Source organism: Salvelinus alpinus, chromosome 4, assembly GCF_045679555.1.
Source record: "Salvelinus alpinus chromosome 4, SLU_Salpinus.1, whole genome shotgun sequence".
Lineage (NCBI taxonomy): Eukaryota > Metazoa > Chordata > Actinopteri > Salmoniformes > Salmonidae > Salvelinus > Salvelinus alpinus.
This window is the reverse complement of record NC_092089.1, coordinates 11,637,014-11,658,973: the sequence shown is the minus strand read 5'-3', so window position 1 is coordinate 11,658,973 and position 21,960 is coordinate 11,637,014. Positions and strand designations below refer to the sequence as shown.

Sequence of the window (21,960 nt, the reverse complement as noted above, 5' to 3'; positions counted from 1 at the left end):
CTCTCCTCTCTTCTCCTCTTTTTTCCTCCCTCCTCCTATCTCTCCTCTCATCTCTTCTCCTCCTCTCCTCTCTTATCCTCTTTTTTCCTCCCTCCTATCTTCTCCTCTCATCTCTTCTCCTCTTCTCTCTTCTTCTCCTCCTCTCCTCTCATCTCCTCTTTTTTCCTCCCTCCTCCTATCTCTCCTCTCATCTCTTCTCCTCCTCTCCTCTCTTATCCTCTTTTTTCCTCCCTCCTATCTTCTCCTCTCTTCTCCTCTTCTCTCTTCTTCTCCTCCTCTCCTCTCTTCTCCTCTTTTTTCCTCCCTCCTCCTATCTTCTCCTCTCTCTTCTTCTCCTCCTCTCCTCTCTTCTCCTCTTTTTTCCTTCCTCCTCCTATCTTCTCCTCTCATCTCTTTCTCCTCCTCTCCTCTCCTCTTTGATTCCTCATCTCTTCTCCTCTCTTTCTCCTCCTCTCCTATCCTCTTGATTCCTCATCTCTTCTCCTCTCTTTCTCCTCATCTCCTCTCCTCTTGATTCCTCATCTCCTCCTCTCAGTGCAGTCAGATTGCACAGTGGTTTGGTGATTATGTTTTCTTTTGCATTCCTCTGGGGCAAAAGATTATCATTAAAGAGGAGCTTGATTTGGCTTTCTTCTAATAGAGAGACAACATATGTGATCTGAGTCTGGGCTCCTAGGGTTGGTTAAACAGCAGCACACTGAACTAACGCTGTGGACACTAACAGCAGCTACTCACCGGCTCCAGAAATAGATGGATGCAATACTACTAGTGAAATAAAGGGAAAGGGACTTTGGTCAGTAAATATCCTTGGACCTAGTGTGTTGTTATAATGCGTTATAGTGCAGAATAAGGGATTGATAAGGTCATGAGTTAGGAGGGTCAATGTAGTAATGTCTCCTGCAGTGAACTGCTGTCTATCACATCAACGTGATGGTAGCAGGCTACCACTGTATACTTGTTGGACTGATCGAGATACCAGTCAGATCTCGCGGGATACATAGGTGAACCTTTCTACGCGGAGAAATGTCATATTCCCCATAAATAAATGAGTATCTATGATGACTATATCAATGTGTTCCTGTAGCCTCCCGTATAACCTGCATCTTTAAGTGCATAGGGTAGAGTCCGTGTCCTAAAAGGGCACCGTATTCCATAAATAGGGCACTACTTTCGACCCTATGGGTCCTGGTGAAAAGTAGTGCACTAAATAGGGAATAGAGTGTCGATTGGGATGCACCTAGGCCATACTCAGTGGTGTCCGGTGGTGGAAAAAGTTAGAAAAAGAGGAGAAGAGACAAGAAGAGAAGAGAAGAGAAGAGAAGAGAAGAGAGGAGAGGAGAGGAGAAGAGAAGAGAAGAGAAGAGAAGAGAAGAGAAGAGAAGAGAAGAGAAGAGAAGAGAAGAGAAGAGAAGAGAAGAGAAGAGAAGAGAAGAGAAGAGAGGAGAGGAGAGGAGAGGAGAGGAGAGGAGAGGAGAGGAGAGGAGAAGAGAAGAGAAGAGAAGAGAAGAGAAGAGAAGAGAAGAGAAGAGAGGAGAGGAGAGGAGAGGAGAGGAGAAGAGAAGAGAAGAGAAGAGAAGAGAAGAGAAGAGAAGAGAAGAGAAGAGAGGAGAGGAGAGGAGAGGAGAGGAGAGGAGAGGAGAGGAGAGGAGAGGAGAGGAGGAGAAGAAACCTTTAATAGAAAATGACTCAAGTAAAAGTGCAAGTCACCCAGTAAAATACAACTTGAGTAAAAGTCTAAAAGTATTTGGTTTTAAATATACTTATTAAATATCAAAAGTAAATGGAATTGCTGAAATATACTTAAGTATCAAATGTAAAAGTATAAATCATTTCAAATTCCTTATATTAAGCAAACCAGACGGTACAATTTTAATTTTCTTTTTTATTGACGAATAGCCAGGGGCAACACTCCAACACTCAGACATCATTTACAATCTAAGCGTTTGTGTTTAGTGAGTCTGCCGGATCAGAGGCAGTAGGGATGGACCAGGGATGTTCTCTTGATAATTGTGTGAATTGGACCATTTTCCTGTCAAAAAATGTAACAAGTACTTTTGGATGTCAGAGAAAATGTATGGAGTAAAAAGTATTTTATTTTCTTTAGGAATGTATTGAAGTAAAAGTAAAAGTTGACAGAAATATAAATAGTAAAGTAAAATACAAATACCCCATAAAAACTACTTAAGTAGTACTTTAAAGTATTTTTACTTAACACACCGCTGCTGGTGTCAGCCATGATGCGGTAGTCACCTCAGATATAGTCTAGGTAAATATCCTGAGAGAAAATAACATTACATTCTTCTATGATTGAATTCCAACCAAAGTCAATTCAGAACCACAAGGATCAAAGTCAGTGGCTCTTTACAGATCAACAGGAAATCAGATTGCAAAGCGACCAGAGTACAGACACAGTATTAGAGAACCATTATATGTTCTGTGGAACAACCAAGATTCAATAGTGTGCTGGAATTTCATCCTAGTTCATTGCTCACAACGTCAAACAAGACAAATCGAAAACTAGACTGGACTTGATTCAAGAGCCAATCAAGAAAGAAAGAAAAAGCCCATTGGGCCAATCCCACTGTGTCAATATGAAGGAATCATGTTTTGAGTCACAAATGTACCCTTATTCCCTTTATAGTGCACTACTTAAGACCAGGGCCTATAGGGCTGTAGTTACAAGTATTTCACTATGCCATTGGGGACACACCCCGTGTTATTAAAGCCAGTCTCACCTCTGCAGATGGGGACGGGGAAGTCCCAGACGGCCATATTGCCTGTGTTGAGGACACAGGTAAGCAGTGAGCGACCGTCCAACACGTAGCCCGTCACACACCTGTAGCGGATCGTGTTCCCGATGTTGAACTGTGTTCCGTTTAGGATGCCTTTAGGTGGAACACCAGGGTTCCCACAGGCGCTGCTCCTTAACTCTGCAACACAGACACAGACAGAATGTTACCACAGACACTACTCCTTAACTCTGGAACACAGACAGAATGTTACCACAGACAATACTCCTTAACTCTGGAACACAGACACAGAGAATGTTACCACAGACACTACTCCTTAACTCTGGAACACAGACAGAATGTTACCACAGACACTACTCCTTAACTCTGGAACACAGACAGAATGTTACCACAGACACTACTCCTTAACTCTGGAACACAGACAGAATGTTACCACAGACACTACTCCTTAACTCTGGAACACAGACAGAATGTTACCACAGACACTACTCCTTAACTCTGGAACACAGACAGAATGTTACCACAGACACTACTCCTTAACTCTGGAACACAGACAGAATGTTACCACAGACACCGCTCCTTAACTCTGGAACACAGACACAGAGAGAATGTTACCACAGACACCGCTCCTTAACTCTGGAACACAGACAGAATGTTACCACAGACACTACTCCTTAACTCTGGAACACAGACAGAATGTTACCACAGACACCGCTCCTTAACTCTGGAACACAGACAGAATGTTACCACAGACACCGCTCCTTAACTCTGGAACACAGACAGAATGTTACCACAGACACCGCTCCTTAACTCTGGAACACAGACAGAATGTTACCACAGACACTACTCCTTAACTCTGGAACACAGACACAGAGAATGTTACCACAGACACTACTCCTTAACTCTGGAACACAGACAGAATGTTACCACAGACACTACTCCTTAACTCTGGAACACAGACACAGAGAATGTTACCACAGACACTACTCCTTAACTCTGGAACACAGACAGAATGTTACCACAGACACCGCTCCTTAACTCTGGAACACAGACAGAATGTTACCACAGACACCGCTCCTTAACTCTGGAACACAGACAGAATGTTACCACAGACACCGCTCCTTAACTCTGGAACACAGACAGAATGTTACCACAGACACTACTCCTTAACTCTGGAACACAGACACAGAGAATGTTACCACAGACACTACTCCTTAACTCTGGAACACAGACAGAATGTTACCACAGACACTACTCCTTAACTCTGGAACACAGACACAGAGAATGTTACCACAGACACTACTCCTTAACTCTGGAACACAGACAGAATGTTACCACAGACACTACTCCTTAACTCTGGAACACAGACAGAATGTTACCACAGACACTACTCCTTAACTCTGGAACACAGACAGAATGTTACCACAGACACTACTCCTTAACTCTGGAACACAGACAGAATGTTACCACAGACACTACTCCTTAAATCTGGAACACAGACAGAATGTTACCACAGACACTACTCTTTAACTCTGGAACACAGACAGAATGTTACCACAGACACTACTCCTTAACTCTGGAACACAGACAGAATGTTACCACAGACACTACTCCTTAACTCTGGAACACAGACAGAATGTTACCACAGACACTACTCCTTAACTCTGGAACACAGACAGAATGTTACCACAGACACTACTCCTTAACTCTGGAACACAGACACAGAGAATGTTACCACAGACACTACTCCTTAACTCTGGAACACAGACAGAATGTTACCACAGACACTACTCCTTAACTCTGGAACACAGACAGAATGTTACCACAGACACCGCTCCTTAACTCTGGAACACAGACAGAATGTTACCACAGACACTACTCCTTAACTCTGGAACACAGACAGAATGTTACCACAGACACTACTCCTTAACTCTGGAACACAGACAGAATGTTACCACAGACACTACTCCTTAACTCTGGAACACAGACAGAATGTTACCACAGATACTACTCCTTAACTCTGGAACACAGACAGAATGTTACCACAGACACTACTCCTTAACTCTGGAACACAGACAGAATGTTACCACAGACACTACTCCTTAACTCTGGAACACAGACAGAATGTTACCACAGACACTACTCCTTAACTCTGGAACACAGACAGAATGTTACCACAGACACTACTCCTTAACTCTGGAACACAGACAGAGAGAATGTCACTAAATCCACTTCAATCAGTGTAGGTGAAGGGGAGGAGACGGGTTAAATAAGGATTTAAGGTGAACGAGCAAGACAAAAGATTGAATATCCTTTGAACAGGGTATGTTAGTAGATGACATGCGCACCGGTTTGTGTCCAGAACTGAATTGATGCTGGGTTTTTCACGCTCAATAGTTTCCTGTGTGTATGAAGAATGGTCCACCGCCCAAAGGACATCCAGACAACTGGACACAACTGTATTTGTATTTGTTATGGATCCACATTAGTTCCTGCCAACATTTACATTTACATTTAAGTCATTTAGCAGACGCTCTTATCCAGAGCGACTTACAAATTGGTGCATTCACCTTATGACATCCAGTGGAACGGCCACTTTACAATAGTGCATCTAAATCTTTTAAGGGGGGGGGGGGGGGGGGGGGGGTGAGAAGGATGACTTTATCCTATCCTAGGTATTCCTTAAAGAGGTGGGGTTTCAGGTGTCTCCGGAAGGTGGTGATTGACTCCGCTGTCCTGGCGTCGTGAGGGAGTTTGTTCCACCATTGGGGGGCCAGAGCAGCGAACAGTTTTGACTGGGCTGAGCGGGAACTGTACTTCCTCAGTGGTAGGGAGGCGAGCAGGCCAGAGGTGGATGAACGCAGTGCCCTTGTTTGGGTGTAGGGCCTGATCAGAGCCTGGAGGTACTGAGGTGCCGTTCCCCTCACAGCTCCGTAGGCAAGCACCATGGTCTTGTAGCGGATGCGAGCTTCAACTGGAAGCCAGTGGAGAGAGCGGAGGAGCGGGGTGACGTGAGAGAACTTGGGAAGGTTGAACACCAGACGGGCTGCGGCGTTCTGGATGAGTTGTAGGGGTTTAATGGCACAGGCAGGGAGCCCAGCCAACAGCGAGTTGCAGTAGTCCAGACGGGAGATGACAAGTGCCTGGATTAGGACCTGCGCCGCTTCCTGTGTGAGGCAGGGTCGTACTCTGCGGATGTTGTAGAGCATGAACCTACAGGAACGGGCCACCGCCTTGATGTTAGTTGAGAACGACAGGGTGTTGTCCAGGATCACGCCAAGGTTCTTAGCGCTCTGGGAGGAGGACACAATGGAGTTGTCAACCGTGATGGCGAGATCATGGAACGGGCAGTCCTTCCCCGGGAGGAAGAGCAGCTCCGTCTTGCCGAGGTTCAGCTTGAGGTGGTGATCCGTCATCCACACTGATATGTCTGCCAGACATGCAGAGATGCGATTCGCCACCTGGTCATCAGAAGGGGGAAAGGAGAAGATTAGTTGTGTGTCGTCTGCATAGCAATGATAGGAGAGACCATGTGAGGTTATGACAGAGCCAAGTGACTTGGTGTATAGCGAGAATAGGAGAGGGCCTAGAACAGAGCCCTGGGGGACACCAGTGGTGAGAGCACGTGGTGAGGAGACAGATTCTCGCCACGCCACCTGGTAGGAGCGACCTGTCAGGTAGGACGCAATCCAAGCGTGGGCCGCGCCGGAGATGCCCAACTCGGAGAGGGTGGAGAGGAGGATCTGATGGTTCACAGTATCGAAGGCAGCCGATAGGTCTAGAAGGATGAGAGCAGAGGAGAGAGAGTTAGCTTTAGCAGTGCGGAGCGCCTCCGTGATACAGAGAAGAGCAGTCTCAGTTGAATGACTAGTCTTGAAACCTGACTGATTTGGATCAAGAAGGTCATTCTGAGAGAGATAGCGGGAGAGCTGGCCAAGGACGGCACGTTCAAGAGTTTTGGAGAGAAAAGAAAGAAGGGATACTGGTCTGTAGTTGTTGACATCGGAGGGATCGAGTGTAGGTTTTTTCAGAAGGGGTGCAACTCTCGCTCTCTTGAAGACGGAAGGGACGTAGCCAGCGGTCAGGGATGAGTTGATGAGCGAGGTGAGGTAAGGGAGAAGGTCTCCGGAAATGGTCTGGAGAAGAGAGGAGGGGATAGGGTCAAGCGGGCAGGTTGTTGGGCGGCCGGCCGTCACAAGACGCGAGATTTCATCTGGAGAGAGAGGGGAGAAAGAGGTCAGAGCACAGGGTAGGGCAGTGTGAGCAGAACCAGCGGTGTCGTTTGACTTAGCAAACGAGGATCGGATGTCGTCGACCTTCTTTTCAAAATGGTTGACGAAGTCATCTGCAGAGAGGGAGGAGGGGGGAGGGGGAGGAGGATTCAGGAGGGAGGAGAAGGTGGCAAAGAGCTTCCTAGGGTTAGAGGCAGATGCTTGGAATTTAGAGTGGTAGAAAGTGGCTTTAGCAGCAGAGACAGAAGAGGAAAATGTAGAGAGGAGGGAGTGAAAGGATGCCAGGTCCGCAGGGAGGCGAGTTTTCCTCCATTTCCGCTCGGCTGCCCGGAGCCCTGTTCTGTGAGCTCGCAGTGAGTCGTCGAGCCACGGAGCGGGAGGGGAGGACCGAGCCGGCCTGGAGGATAGGGGACATAGAGAATCAAAGGATGCAGAAAGGGAGGAGAGGAGGGTTGAGGAGGCAGAATCAGGAGATAGGTTGGAGAAGGTTTGAGCAGAGGGAAGAGATGATAGGATGGAAGAGGAGAGGGTAGCGGGGGAGAGAGAGCGAAGGTTGGGACGGCGCGATACCATCCGAGTAGGGGCAGTGTGGGAAGTGGTGGATGAGAGCGAGAGGGAAAAGGATACAAGGTAGTGGTCGGAGACTTGGAGGGGAGTTGCAATGAGGTTAGTGGAAGAACAGCATCTAGTAAAGATGAGGTCGAGCGTATTGCCTGCCTTGTGAGTAGGGGGGGAAGGTGAGAGGGTGAGGTCAAAAGAGGAGAGGAGTGGAAAGAAGGAGGCAGAGAGGAATGAGTCAAAGGTAGACGTGGGGAGGTTAAAGTCGCCCAGAACTGTGAGAGGTGAGCCGTCCTCAGGAAAGGAGCTTATCAAGGCATCAAGCTCATTGATGAACTCTCCGAGGGAACCTGGAGGGCGATAAATGATAAGGATGTTAAGCTTGAAAGGGCTGGTAACTGTGACAGCATGGAATTCAAAGGAGGCGATAGACAGATGGGTAAGGGGAGAAAGAGAGAATGACCACTTGGGAGAGATGAGGATCCCGGTGCCACCACCCCGCTGACCAGAAGCTCTCGGGGTGTGCGAGAACACGTGGGCGGACGAAGAGAGAGCAGTAGGAGTAGCAGTGTTATCTGTGGTGATCCATGTTTCCGTCAGTGCCAAGAAGTCGAGGGACTGGAGGGAGGCATAGGCTGAGATGAACTCTGCCTTGTTGGCCGCAGATCGGCAGTTCCAGAGGCTACCGGAGACCTGGAACTCCACGTGGGTCGTGCGTGCTGGGACCACCAGATTAGGGTGGCCGCGGCCACGCGGTGTGGAGCGTTTGTATGGTCTGTGCAGAGAGGAGAGAACAGGGATAGACAGACACATAGTTGACAGGCTACAGAAGAGACTAAGCTAATGCAAAGGAGATTGGAGTGACAAGTGGACTACGCGTCTCGAATGTTCAGAAAGTTAAGCTTACGTAGCAAGAATCTTATTGACTAGAATGATTAAGATGATACAGTACTGCTGAAGTAGGCTAGCTGGCAGTGGCTGCGTTGTTGACTTTGTAGGCTAGCTGGCAGTGGCTGCGTTGTTGACACTACACTAATCAAGTCGTTCCGTTGAGTGTAATAGTTTCTACAGTGCTGCTATTCGGGGGCTAGCTGGCTAGCTAGCAGTGTTGATTACGTTACGTTGCGTTAAAAGAACGACAGTAGCTGGCTAGCTAACCTAGAAAATCGCTCTAGACTACACAATTATCTTTGATACAAAGACGGCTATGTAGCTAGCTGTGTAGCTAGCTACGATCAAACAAATCCAGCCGTTGTACTGTAATGAAATGAAATGAAAATGTGATACTACCTGTGGAGCGAAGCGGAATGCGACCGGGTTGTTGAGTGCGGAAGTTCTATTGCCAAGACAGCAGCTACTCTTCCTGGGGTTTATTATGGATCCCCATTAGTTCCTGTCAAGGCAGCAGCTACTCTTCCTGGGGTTTATTATGGATCCCCATTAGTTCCTGCCAAGACAGCAGCTACTCTTCCTGGGGTTTATTATGGATCCCCATTAGTTCCTGTCAAGGCAGCAGCTACTCTTCCTGGGGTTCATTATGGATCCTCATTAGTTCCTGCCAAGGCAGCAGCTACTCTTCCTGGGGTTTATTATGGATCCCCATTAGTTCCTGCCAAGACAGCAGCTACTCTTCCTGGGGTTTATTATGGATCCCCATTAGTTCCTGCCAAGACAGCAGCTACTCTTCCTGGGGTTTATTATGGATCCCCATTAGTTCCTGCCAAGACAGCAGCTACTCTTCCTGGGGTTTATTATGGATCCCCAATAGTTCCTGCCAAGGCAGCAGCTACTCTTCCTGGGGTTTATTATGGATCCTCATTAGTTCCTGCCAAGGCAGCAGCTACTCTTCCTGGGGTTTATTATGGATCCCCATTAGTTCCTGTCAAGACAGCAGCTACTCTTCCTGGGGTTTATTATGGATCCCCATTAGTTCCTGTCAAGACAGCAGCTACTCTTCCTGGGGTTTATTATGGATCCCCATTAGTTCCTGTCAAGACAGCAGCTACTCTTCCTGGGGTTTATTATGGATCCCCATTAGTTCCTGCCAAGACAGCAGCTACTCTTCCTGGGGTTTATTATGGATCCCCATTAGTTCCTGTCAAGACAGCAGCTACTCCTCCTGGGGTTTATTATGGATCCCCATTAGTTCCTGTCAAGACAGCAGCTACTCCTCCTGGGGTTTATTATGGATCCCCATTAGTTCCTGCCAAGGCAGCAGCTACTCTTCCTGGGGTTTATTATGGATCCCCATTAGTTCCTGCCAAGACAGCAGCTACTCTTCCTGGTGTTTATTATGGATCCACATTAGTTCCTGCCAAGGCAGCAGCTACTCTTCCTGGGGTTTATTATGGATCCACATTAGTTCCTGCCAAGGCAGCAGCTACTCTTCCTGGTGTTTATTATGGATCCCCATTAGTTCCTGCCAAGACAGCAGCTACTCTTCCTGGTGTTTATTATGGATCCACATTAGTTCCTGCCAAGGCAGCAGCTACTCTTCCTGGGGTTTATTATGGATCCCCATTAGTTCCTGTCAAGGCAGCAGCTACTCTTCCTGGGGTTTATTATGGATCCCCATTAGTTCCTGCCAAGACAGCAACTACTCTTCCTGGGGTTTATTATGGATCCCCATTAGGTCCTGCCAAGGCAGCAGCTACTCTTCCTGGTGTTTATTATGGATCCCCGTTAGTTCCTGCCAAGGCAGCAGCTTCTCTTCCTCGTGTTTATTATGGATCCCCATTAGTTCCTGCCGAGGCAGCAGCTACTCTTCCTGGTGTTTATTATGGATCCCCATTAGTTCACGCCAAGGCAGCAGCTACTCTTCCTGGTGTTTATTATGGATCCCCATTAGTTCCTGCCGAGGCAGCAGCTACTCTTCCTGGGGTTTATTATGGATCCCCATTAGTTCCTGCCGAGGCAGCAGCTACTCTTCCTGGGGTTTATTATGGATCCCCATTAGTTCCTGCCAAGGCAGCAGCTACTCTTCCTGGGGTTTATTATGGATCCCCATTAGTTCCTGCCAAGGCAGCAGCTACTCTTCCTGGGATCCAGCAAAATTATGGCAGTTATACAATTATACAACAATACATTCATAACAGATTTCCCAACACATTAAGTGTGTGCCCTCAGGCCCCTACTCCACTACCACATATCTACAACACAAAATCCATGTTTACATATGTGTATAGTGTGACTGTTATCGTGTGTGTGTATGCATGTGTCTTGGCCTATATTTGTGTTTCTTCACAGTCTCCGCTGTTCCATAAGGTGTTTTTTTATCTGTTTTTTAAAATCTGATTCTACTGCCTGCCTCAGTTTTCTGATGTGGAACAGAGTTCCATGTAGTCATGGCTCTATGTAGTACTGTGCGCCTCCCATAGTCTGTTCTGGACTTGAGGACTGTGAAGAGGCCTCTGGTGGCATGTCTTGTGGGGGTACGCATGGGGTGTCCGAGCTGTGTGGTAGTCGTTTAAACAGACAGCTCGGTGCTTTCAACATGTCAATACCTCTCACAAATACAAGTAGTGATGAAGTCAATCTCTCCTCCACTTTGAGACAGGAGAGATTGACATGCAGACCAAGGCTCTGCATCTGTCCTCGTACTCATAGACCTTAGTGCTGCTTTTGATACCATCAATCACTACATTCTTTTGGAGAGATTGGAAACCCAAATTGGTCTACACGGACAAGTTCTGGTTTATATCTTATCTGTCGGAAAGATATCAGTTTGTCTCTGTGAATGGTTTGTCCTCTGACAAATCAACTGTAAATTCCGGTGTTCCTCAAGGTTCCGTTTAAGGACCACTATTGTTTTCACTATATATTCTACCTCTTGGTGATGTCATTCGGAAACATAATGTTAACTTTCACTGCAATGCGGACGATATACAGCTGTATATTTCGATGAAACATGGTGAAGCCCCAAAATCGCCCTCCCTGGAAGCCTGTGTTTCAGACGTTTCATAAGGAAGTGAATGGCGGCAAAGGTTTTACTTTTAAACTCTGACAAAACAGAGATGCTTGTTTTAAGGTCCCAAGAAACAAAGAGATATTTTGTTGGATCAGACATTTAATCTTGATGGTTGTACAGTCGTCTCAAATAAAACTGTGAAGGACCTCGGCGTTACTCTGGACCCTGATCTCTGTTTTGACAAACATATCAAGAACATTTCAAGGACAGCTTTTTTTCCATCTTCGTAACATTGCACAAAATCTGAAACGTTTTGTCCAAAAATGATGTAGAAAAACGAATCCATGCTTTTGTCACTTCTAGATTAGACTACTGCAATGCTCTACTTTCCAGCTACCCGGATAAAGCACTAAATAAACTTCAGTTAGTGCTAAACACGGCTGCTAGAATCTTGACTAGAACCCCAAAATTTGATCATATTACTCCAGTGCTAGCCTCCCTACACTGGCTTCCTGTTAAGGCTAGGGCTGATTTCAAGGTTTTACTGCTAACCTACAACACATTACATGGGCTTGCTCCTATCTTTCCGAGTTGGTCCTGCCGTACATACCTACACGTACGCTACGATCACAAGACGCAGGCCTCCTTATTGTCCCTAGAATTTCTAAGCAAACAGCTGGAGGCAGGGCTTTCTCCTATAGAGCTCCATTTTTATGGAATTGTCTGCCTACCCATGTGAGAGACGCAGACTCGGTCTCGACCTTTAGTCTTTATTGAAGACTCATCTCTTCAGTAGGTCCTATGATTGAGTGTAGTCTGGCCCAGGGGTGCGAAGGTGAACGGAAAGGCACTGGAGCAACGAACCGCCCTTGCTGTCTCTGCCTGGCCGGTTCCCCTCTCTCCACTGGGATTCTCTGCCTCTAACCCTATTACGGGGCTGAGTTACTGGCTTCTAGTGCTCTTCCATGCCTTCCCTAGGAAGGGTGAGTCACTTGAGTGGGTTGAGTCACTGACGTGATCTTCCTGTCCAGGTTGGCGCCCCCTCGGGTTCGTGCCGTGGGGGAGATCTTTGTGGGCTATACTCGGCCTTGTCTCAGGATGGTAAGTTGGTGGTTAAAGAAATCCCTCTAGTGGTGTGGGGGCTGTGTTTTGGCACAGGTCGGACAGGGCCACAGCGTCTCCCGACCCCTCCTGTCTCAGCCTCCAGTATCTATGCTGCAATAGTTTATGAGTCATGGGGCTAGGGTCGGTCTGTTATATCTGGTGTATTATTCTTATCCGGTGTCCTGTGTGAATTTAAGCTCCCTCTAATTCTCTCTCCCTCCCCTCCCGGAGGACCTGGGACCATGCCTCAGGACTATCTGGCCTGATGACTCCTTGCTGTCCCCAGTCCACCTGGCCGTGCTGCTGCTCCAGTTTCAACTGTTCTGCCTGCGGCTATGGAACTCTGACCTGTTCATGGACGTGCTTCCTTGTCACGGACCTGCTGTTTTCGACTCTCTATCTCTATCGCACCTGCTGTCTCTAACTCTGAACGCTCGGCTATAAAAAGCCAACTGACATTTACTCCTGAGATGCTGACTTGCTGCACCCTCGACAACCACTGTGATTATTATTATTTGAACCTGCTGGTCATCTATGAACATTTGAACATCTTGGCCATGTTCTGTTATAATCTCCACCCGGCACAGCCAGAAGAGGACTGGCCACCCCGCATAGCCTGGTTCCTCTCTAGGTTTCTTCCTCGGTTCTGGCCTTTCTAGGTAGTTTTTCCTTAGCCACTGTGCTTCTACATCTGCATTGCTTGCTGTTTGGGGGTTTTAGTCTGGGTTTCTGTACAGCACTTTGTGACAGCGGCTGATGTAAAAAAGAAAAGAAAAAAAAAGAAAAGGGCTTTATAAATACATTTGATTGATTGTATTAATCTTTGCTCTCTCAATATTAGGAACGTGTTCTTAATGTTTTGTACACTCAGTGTATATTGGTGATGCAACGTTAAACTGTTAAACCCCATCTACCTCTCAGTGAATGTAACCACCGGTTTAATAACGACATTCATGTCCAACGGTTGGAGTTATCTTCTGACACATGGGCACACCTGCCCAATATGTAAAAAACGATGTTTGTTTCAATTTAAACCACTGACATCAGTTGGATTTGTGTTGTTAAATTAGTTTTTTAAATGAATGTCTATGTACTGCTACTGCAGACAGAGTAGAATATGTTGAATGTCAATGCACTGTGAATTACTATAATAATTACATACATCAGGTAGTACATCCGGTGAACTGGTCAGGGCTCCATAGCCGCAGGCAGAACAGTTGAAAAGCCATTTGCACACAACGTATACAGTCTTTTTTTCTCTATTGTGTTATTGACTGTACGTTTGTTTATTCCATGTGTAACTCTGTGTTGTTGTTTGTTTGTGTCACACTGCTTTGCTTTATTCTTGGCCAGGTCGCAGTTGTAAATGAGAACTTGTTCTCAACTAGCCTACCTGGTTAAATAAAGGAGAAATACATATTTTGATTGTCTATGTACTGCTACTGAGGACAGAGTACAATATGTTGAATATCAATCACTGTGAATTAATATAATAATTACACACTTCAGTTAAAACAACAACAGACAAACATAACTGCTATGCGATTAAAATTAAAAGGATTTATTCTGTCAGGCAGTTTGATAGAAAACATACTGCAGTCGAGTGCAGATAATATTATTGTTGTGCTTGTGTACCATCTGGCTTTCAGCTAATTATTCTGGAACCAGACTAGGGGGACTTGCATCCCAAATGGCCCCCTATTCCCCTATGTAGTGCACTACTTTTGACCAGGGTCAATGGGGATCTGGTTAAAAGCAGTGCACTACATAGGGAATATGGTGTCGTTTTGGTACACGACCCTAGAACCACATTTCCTCTTAAGAGAGAAAACTGCTGTCTGTGAAGAACACATTGAAAACCTAATCATAAAGTTTACTGGCAGAAACAGAAACTGTCGTACTTTCCACGGCTCGTTCTCGTGTAACCAGTCACCGTTTTCACACTTCATTTGTATACAGTAAATGTATTTACCACATGTCGTCTCCAGACTCTCCAGCCTTCTGTGTGTTTATCTCAGAGGGGTTTTTGGGTAAAAAAGCAGGAGACACATTTCTGTCTCGTATCAATAAATCTCCAAAAACAGAAGCGAATCTTGTGTGCGTGCACTAGCTATCTGGACTGTCTGCCACGAGAGATTACATGTGTATTGTCTATGATTACGTCTAGGAGTTTTTATTGGATTGGATTTCTGCCAACGTCCAAGAGTATGATCTGATAACAGATGATAACGGACAGATGGATTAATGGTGGAACTATATTCATCAGATGATAACCAACAGAGGGATTAATGGTGGAGTTATATTCATCAGATGATAACCAACAGAGGGATTAATGGTGGAGCTATATTCATCAGATGATAACCAACAGAGGAATTAATGGTAGAACTATATTCATCAGATGATAACGGACAGAGGGATTAATGGTGGAGCTATATTCATCAGATGATAACCAACAGAGGGATTAATGGTGGAGCTATATTCATCAGATGATAACCAACAGAGGGATTAATGGTGGAACTATATTCATCAGATGATAACCAACAGAGGGATTAATGGTGGAGCTATATTCATCAGATGATAACCAACAGAGGGATTAATGGTGGAGCTATATTCATCAGATGATAACCAACAGAGGGATTAATGGTGGAACTATATTCATCAGGTGGATTTGTTTGGAGAATGAACAGGGTCAATACAGTATAACAGTTAATGTGCACATCAAACCATTTCACAGCATATCACAATGTTTACAAATCCACTTGAAAATAGCTCTTTACATATTAGAAGAGAAACCAACATTTCATATTCAGTTCACTACAGAATAGAGAATATATGTAATAACAAGCACATGCTCCATGTCAGGTGGCCTGTCACGGTCGTTGCTGGACGAAGGCCAAGGTGCAGCGTGGTGAGCGTTCATTTTCCCTTTTATTTAAAATGACGCCAACAAAAACAACAAACGATGAAAACAACCGTGAAGCTTACAGGGCTATAGTGCCACTAACAAAAGTCAACTTCCCACACTGACAGGAGGGAAAAGGGCTGCCTAATTATGATTCCCAATCAGAGACAACGATAGACAGCTGTCCCTGATTGAGAACCATACCCCGGGCCAAAACATAGAAATACAAAAACATAGAAAACAAAACATAGAATGGGCACCCCAAATCACACCCTGACCAAACCCAAATAGAGACATAAAAAGGCTCTCTAAGGTCAGGGCGTGACATGGCCAACAACTAGCAACAAATAGGCAGGTGAGAAAATACATGTCTAAACCCCATCTGTTGCGCAATATGTTAGCATCAGAATCTGATGAAATGTTGCATCAAGCATATGTCACCCCACACCAGCTTCTCAACCCTCTTCCCAAAGTTAGCTGCAGTACATTGCTAAAATAGCGAAAGGAATTGCTCGTAAGGAATAGTTCTGTAATCCTGGCCCGGCACATTCCCAAATAAATCTAAGAGGAACCATGATTTACTGGTCGGTCATGGTTCTGGTTTTATGCAATGGAGGCATTTTGCTAACATTATAACAGGTCTGACTATATTACCTTTGGTGTATTGAAATACATTATAACTCCAACCAGAGTCTATGAATGAATGGATAGACAATATGTCAAAGACAAATTTTATGCATTTCACGTTCCTGACCTTATTTCCTTTGTTCTGTATTGTTTAGTTGGTCAGGACGTGAGCTGGGTGGGCATTCTATGTTATGTGTTTCTATGTTGGGTTCATTGTATTAGCCTGATATGGTTCTCAATCAGGGGCAGGTGTTTTACGTTTCCTCTGATTGAGAACCATATTAAGGTAGGCTGTTCTCACTGTTTGTTTGTGGGTGATTGTTGCTGTGTCTGTGTTTTGTTCGCCACACGGTACTGTTTCGTTTCGTTCGTTCGTTCGTTCTTTTGTTCCTTCCTTCCTGTTCGTGCGTTCATGTTTTATGTTCTCAAGTTCAGGTCTGTTCACGTCGTTTTGTTATTTTGTATTTTGTTTAAGTGTTCTTCATTACGTCGCTTAAATAAATAAACTATGGATACATACCACGCTGCATATTGGTCCGATCCTTGCTCATCCTCAGACGAGGAGGAGGACGAGCGTTACAATGCATTTCTTTCTGATAAATTCCTATATTTGCCAACTGAAGCAATTTCAAACATGGCCTGTCAGAAGGCGGACTAAAGTTAAGCTGAAAAATGTTAAGCTCAAATGTTAAACTGAAAATATGAAAAGTAATCCTACAGTCGCAATGTTCGGCAAGATTGAAACAAACGCATATTAACACTCATTATAACTCTAGGTGTGTGGCTAAGATTCATGACAAACAGGAAACAAAAAATAACCCATTCAGAAAAATCAGGTCAATTCCATCCAGCAGTATGTGACCTCATAATGCTTCTGGTCAATTCCATCCAGCAGTATGTGACCTCATAATGCTTCTGGTCAATTCCATGTTCAGTCCAGCAGCACGTGACCTCATAATGCTTCTGGTCAATTCCATGTTCAGTCCAGCAGCACGTGACCTCATAATGCTTCTGGTCAATTCCATGCTCAGTCCAGCAGCACGTGACCTCATAATGCTTCTGGTCAATTCCATGCTCAGTCCAGCAGCACGTGACCTCATAATGCTTCTGGTCAATTCCATGTTCAGTCCAGCAGCACGTGACCTCATAATGCTTCTGGTCAATTCCATGCTCAGTTCAGCAGCACGTGACCTCATAATGCTTCTGGTCAATTCCATGCTCAGTCCAGCAGCACGTGACCTCATAATGCTTCTGGTCAATTCCATGCTCAGTCCAGCAGCACGTGACCTCATAATGCTTCTGGTCAATTCCATGTTCAGTCCAGCAGCACGTGACCTCATAATGCTTCTGGTCAATTCCATGCTCAGTCCAGCAGCACGTGACCTCATAATGCTTCTGGTCAATTCCATGCTCAGTCCAGCAGCACGTGACCTCATAATGCTTCTGGTCAATTCCATGCTCAGTCCAGCAGCACGTGACCTCATAATGCTTCTGGTCAATCCCATGCTCAGTCCAGCAGCACGTGACCTCATAATGCTTCTGGTCAATTCCATGCTCAGTCCAGCAGCACGTAACCTCATAATGCTTCTGGTCAATTCCATGCTCAGTCCAGCAGCACGTGACCTCATAATGCTTCTGGTCAATCCCATGCTCACTCCAGCAGCACGTGACCTCATAATGCTTCTGGTCAATTCCATGCTTAGTCCAGCAGCACGTGACCTCATAATGCTTCTGGTCAATTCCATGCTCAGTCCAGCAGCACGTGATCTCATAATGCTTCTGGTCAATTCCATGCTCAGTCCAGCAGCACGTGACCTCATAATGCTTCTGGTCAATTCCATGCTCAGTCCAGCAGCACGTGACCTCATAATGCTTCTGGTCAATTCCATGCTCAGTCCAGCAGCACGTGACCTCATAATGCTTCTGGTCAATCCCATGCTCAGTCCAGCAGCACGTGACCTCATAATGCTTCTGGTCAATTCCATGCTCAGTCCAGCAGCACGTGACCTCATAATGCTTCTGGTCAATTCCATGCTCAGTCCAGCAGCACGTAACCTCATAATGCTTCTGGTCAATTCCATGCTCAGTCCAGCAGCACGTGACCTCATAATGCTTCTGGTCAATCCCATGCTCACTCCAGCAGCACGTGACCTCATAATGCTTCTGGTCAATTCCATGCTCAGTCCAGCAGCACGTGACCTCATAATGCTTCTGGTCAATTCCATGCTCAGTCCAGCAGCACGTGATCTCATAATGCTTCTGGTCAATTCCATGCTCAGTCCAGCAGCACGTGACCTCATAATGCTTCTGGTCAATTCCATGCTCAGTCCAGCAGCACGTGACCTCATAATGCTTCTGGTCAATTCCATGCTCAGTCCAGCAGCACGTGACCTCATAATGCTTCTGGTCAATCCCATGCTCAGTCCAGCAGCACGTGACCTCATAATGCTTCTGGTCAATTCCATGCTCAGTCCAGCAGCACGTGACCTCATAATGCTTCTGGTCAATTCCATGCTCAGTCCAGCAGCACGTGACCTCATAATGCTTCTGGTCAATCCCATGCTCAGTCCAGCAGCACGTGACCTCATAATGCTTCTGGTCAATCCCATGCTCAGTCCAGCAGCACGTGACCTCATAATGCTTCTGGTCAATCCCATGCTCAGTCCAGCAGCACGTGACCTCATAATGCTTCTGGTCAATCCCATGCTCAGTCCAGCAGCACGTGACCTCATAATGCCTCTAGTCAATTCCATGCTCAGTCCAGCAGCACGTGACCTCATAATGCTTCTGGTCTACGCTGCAGAGTAAAACTAAATAGATGTCCTCCTTTCATTTAGCGACAACACAGGATAAATAATTACCTGCACTTTGTAATTGAAGAGTTTAATTTTAAAAAACGCTATATATCCACTTTCAGAAATGTTGGTAAATTGGCGTTCATTATGAAAGAGATCGGTGTGATTTTTCACTAGCGAATCGTGGCATGGGGGTTGTTCAAAGACAGACGTGTATTTGTTTAAAATCTTATCACTTGATGGTTTCATTTCAGAGAGACAAATAATCATGTTTTGTTTGTGAAACGCTATATATCCGCCTCACTCAGAGAAGTCAGTAGTACTGCTAGGTTTTAAACAGTAAAAATATATATCTGCCTCACTCTCAGAGAAATCAGTAGTACTGCTAGGTTTTACACAGTAATAATATATATCTGCCTCACTCTCAGAGAAATCAGTAGTACTGCTAGGTTTTACACAGTAATAATATATATCTGCCTCACTCTCAGAGAAATCAGTAGTACTGCTAGGTTTTACACAGTAATAATTTATATCTGCCTCACTCTCAGAGAAATCAGTAGTACTGCTAGGTTTTACACAGTAATAATTTATATCTGCCTCACTCTCAGAGAAATCAGTAGTACTGCTAGGTTTTACACAGTCACATGTAACAAATAACTACTTTTATTTTTTTAACTGTGAAGATTATACATTTGGGACATCAATATTTAGAAACATGTTAAAATACTGAATCAATACAGTAATATGAGTCCGGGTATGTAAAATACTGAATCGAATCAGTAGTATGAGACCTGTATATAAAATACTGAATCAATATAGTAATATGAGACCTGTATGTAAAATACTGAATCGAATCAGTAGTATGAGACCTGTATATAAAATACTGAATCAATATAGTAATATGAGACCTGTATGTAAAATACTGAATCAATACAGTAATATGAGACCTGTATGTAAAATACTTAAACTTTACTCATATAGCAGATGCTCTTATCCAGAGCGACTTTGAGTAAGTACATTCATCTTAAGATAACTAGGTGAGACTCAGACATCAACATATCACAGTCAAATATACAGGATATGAACATTTCATTTCAGCTCAACAATGGATATATAGCAGGTATTTTTTTAAACAAAACCCATTTCAATACACATCTAAAATCTATTAATAAAAAAAATCTGAGAACAGCAGTATTTTACACACACACCACATGAAGGTACCCATAAGCAATAATTTCTGATGAAAAAAAAAGGAGAGAAATTGGTGTATATAACGATTTGGAACAAAAATCTTCAAGTGTACAACAGGAGCCAGAGTAGCTGTAGACTTGTTTCACAGTAAACTCAGTGGTAAAAGGGGCTGCAACTCAAACGGAACACAAGGGTCTGCAACCCAAACGGAACACTAGGGGCTGCAACTCAAACGGAACACAAGGGTCTGCAACCCAAACGGAACACTAGGGTCTTCAACCCAAACGGAACACTAGGGGCTGCGACCCAAACGGAACACTAGGGGCTGCGACCCAAACGGAACACTAGGGGCTGCAACCCAAACGGAACACTAGGGTCTGCAACCCAAACGGAACACTAGGGGCTGCAACCCAAACGGAACAGTAGGGGCTGCAACCCAAACGGAACACTAGGGGCTGCTACCCAAACGGAACACTAGGGGCTGCGACCCAAACGGAACACTAGGGGCTGCAACCCAAACGGAACACTAGGGGCTGTAACCCAAACGGAACACTAGGGGCTGCAACCCAAACGGAACACTAGGGGCTGCAACCCAAACGGAACACTAGGGGCTGCAACCCAAACGGAACACTAGGGGCTGCAACCCAAACGGAACACTAGGGGCTGCAACCCAAACGGAACACTAGGGGCTGCAACCCAAACGGAACACTAGGGGCTGCAACCGAAACGGAACACTAGGGGCTGCAACCCAAACGGAACACTAGGGGCTGCAACCCAAACGGAACACTAGGGGCTGCAACCCAAACGGAACACTAGGGGCTGCAACCGAAACGGAACACTAGGGGCTGCAACCCAAACGGAACACTAGGGGCTGCAACCCAAACGGAACACTAGGGGCTGCAACCCAAACGGAACACTAGGACCTGCAACTGAAACGGAACACTAGGGGCTGCAACCCAAACGGAACACTAGGGGCTGCAACCCAAACGGAACACTAGGGCCTGCAACTGAAACGGAACACTAGGGGCTGCAACCCAAACGGAACACTAGGGGCTGCAACCCAAACGGAACACTAGGGGCTGCGACCCAAACGGAACACTAGAGGCTGCGACCCAAACGGAACACTAGGGTCTGCAACCCAAACGGAACACTAGGGTCTGCAACCCAAACGGAACACTAGGGGCTGCAACCCAATCGGAACACTAGGGGCTGCAACCCAAACGGAACACTAGGGGCTGCAACCCAAACGGAACACTAGGGGTTGCAACCCAAACGGAACACTAGGGCCTGCAACCCAAACGGAACACTAGGGGATGCAACCCAATCGGAACACTAGGGGCTGCAACCCAAACGGAACACTAGGGGCTGCAACCCAAAACGGAACACTAGGGGCTGCAACCCAAACGGAACACTAGGGGCTGCAACCCAAACGGAACACTAGGGGCTGCAACCCAAACGGAACACTAGGGGCTGCAACCCAAACGGAACACTAGGGGCTGCAACCCAAACGGAACACTAGGGGCTGCAACCCAAACGGAACACTAGGGCCTGCAACCCAAACGGAACACTAGGGGCTGCAACCCAAACGGACACTAGGGGCTGCAACCCAAACGGAACACTAGGGGCTGCAAGCCAAACGGAACACTAGGGACTGCAACTCAAACGGAACACTAGGGGCTGCAACCCAAACGGAACACTAGGGGCTGCAACCCAAATGGAACACTAGGGGCTGCAACCCAAACGGAACACTAGGGGCTGCAACCCAAACGGAATACTAGGGGCTGCAACCCAAACGGAACACTAGGGGATGCAATCCAAACGGAACACTAGGGGCTGCAACCCAAACGGAACACTAGGGGCTGCAACCCAAACGGAACACTAGGGGCTGCAACCC

The 21,960-nt window shown here is 45.9% G+C and overlaps 1 protein-coding gene across 1 annotated transcript in view; it reads right to left on the bottom strand.

The window, feature by feature from the left end:
• Nucleotides 1-21,960, bottom strand: part of LOC139572868 (CUB and sushi domain-containing protein 3-like) — a 1,528,140-nt gene that overhangs the window by 794,603 nt on the left and 711,577 nt on the right. Inside the window, exon 4 of the mRNA XM_071395690.1 lies at nucleotides 2,736-2,930. Coding sequence (XP_071251791.1) covers nucleotides 2,736-2,930 — 195 coding nt within the window. The remainder of the gene's footprint in view (nucleotides 1-2,735; nucleotides 2,931-21,960) is intronic.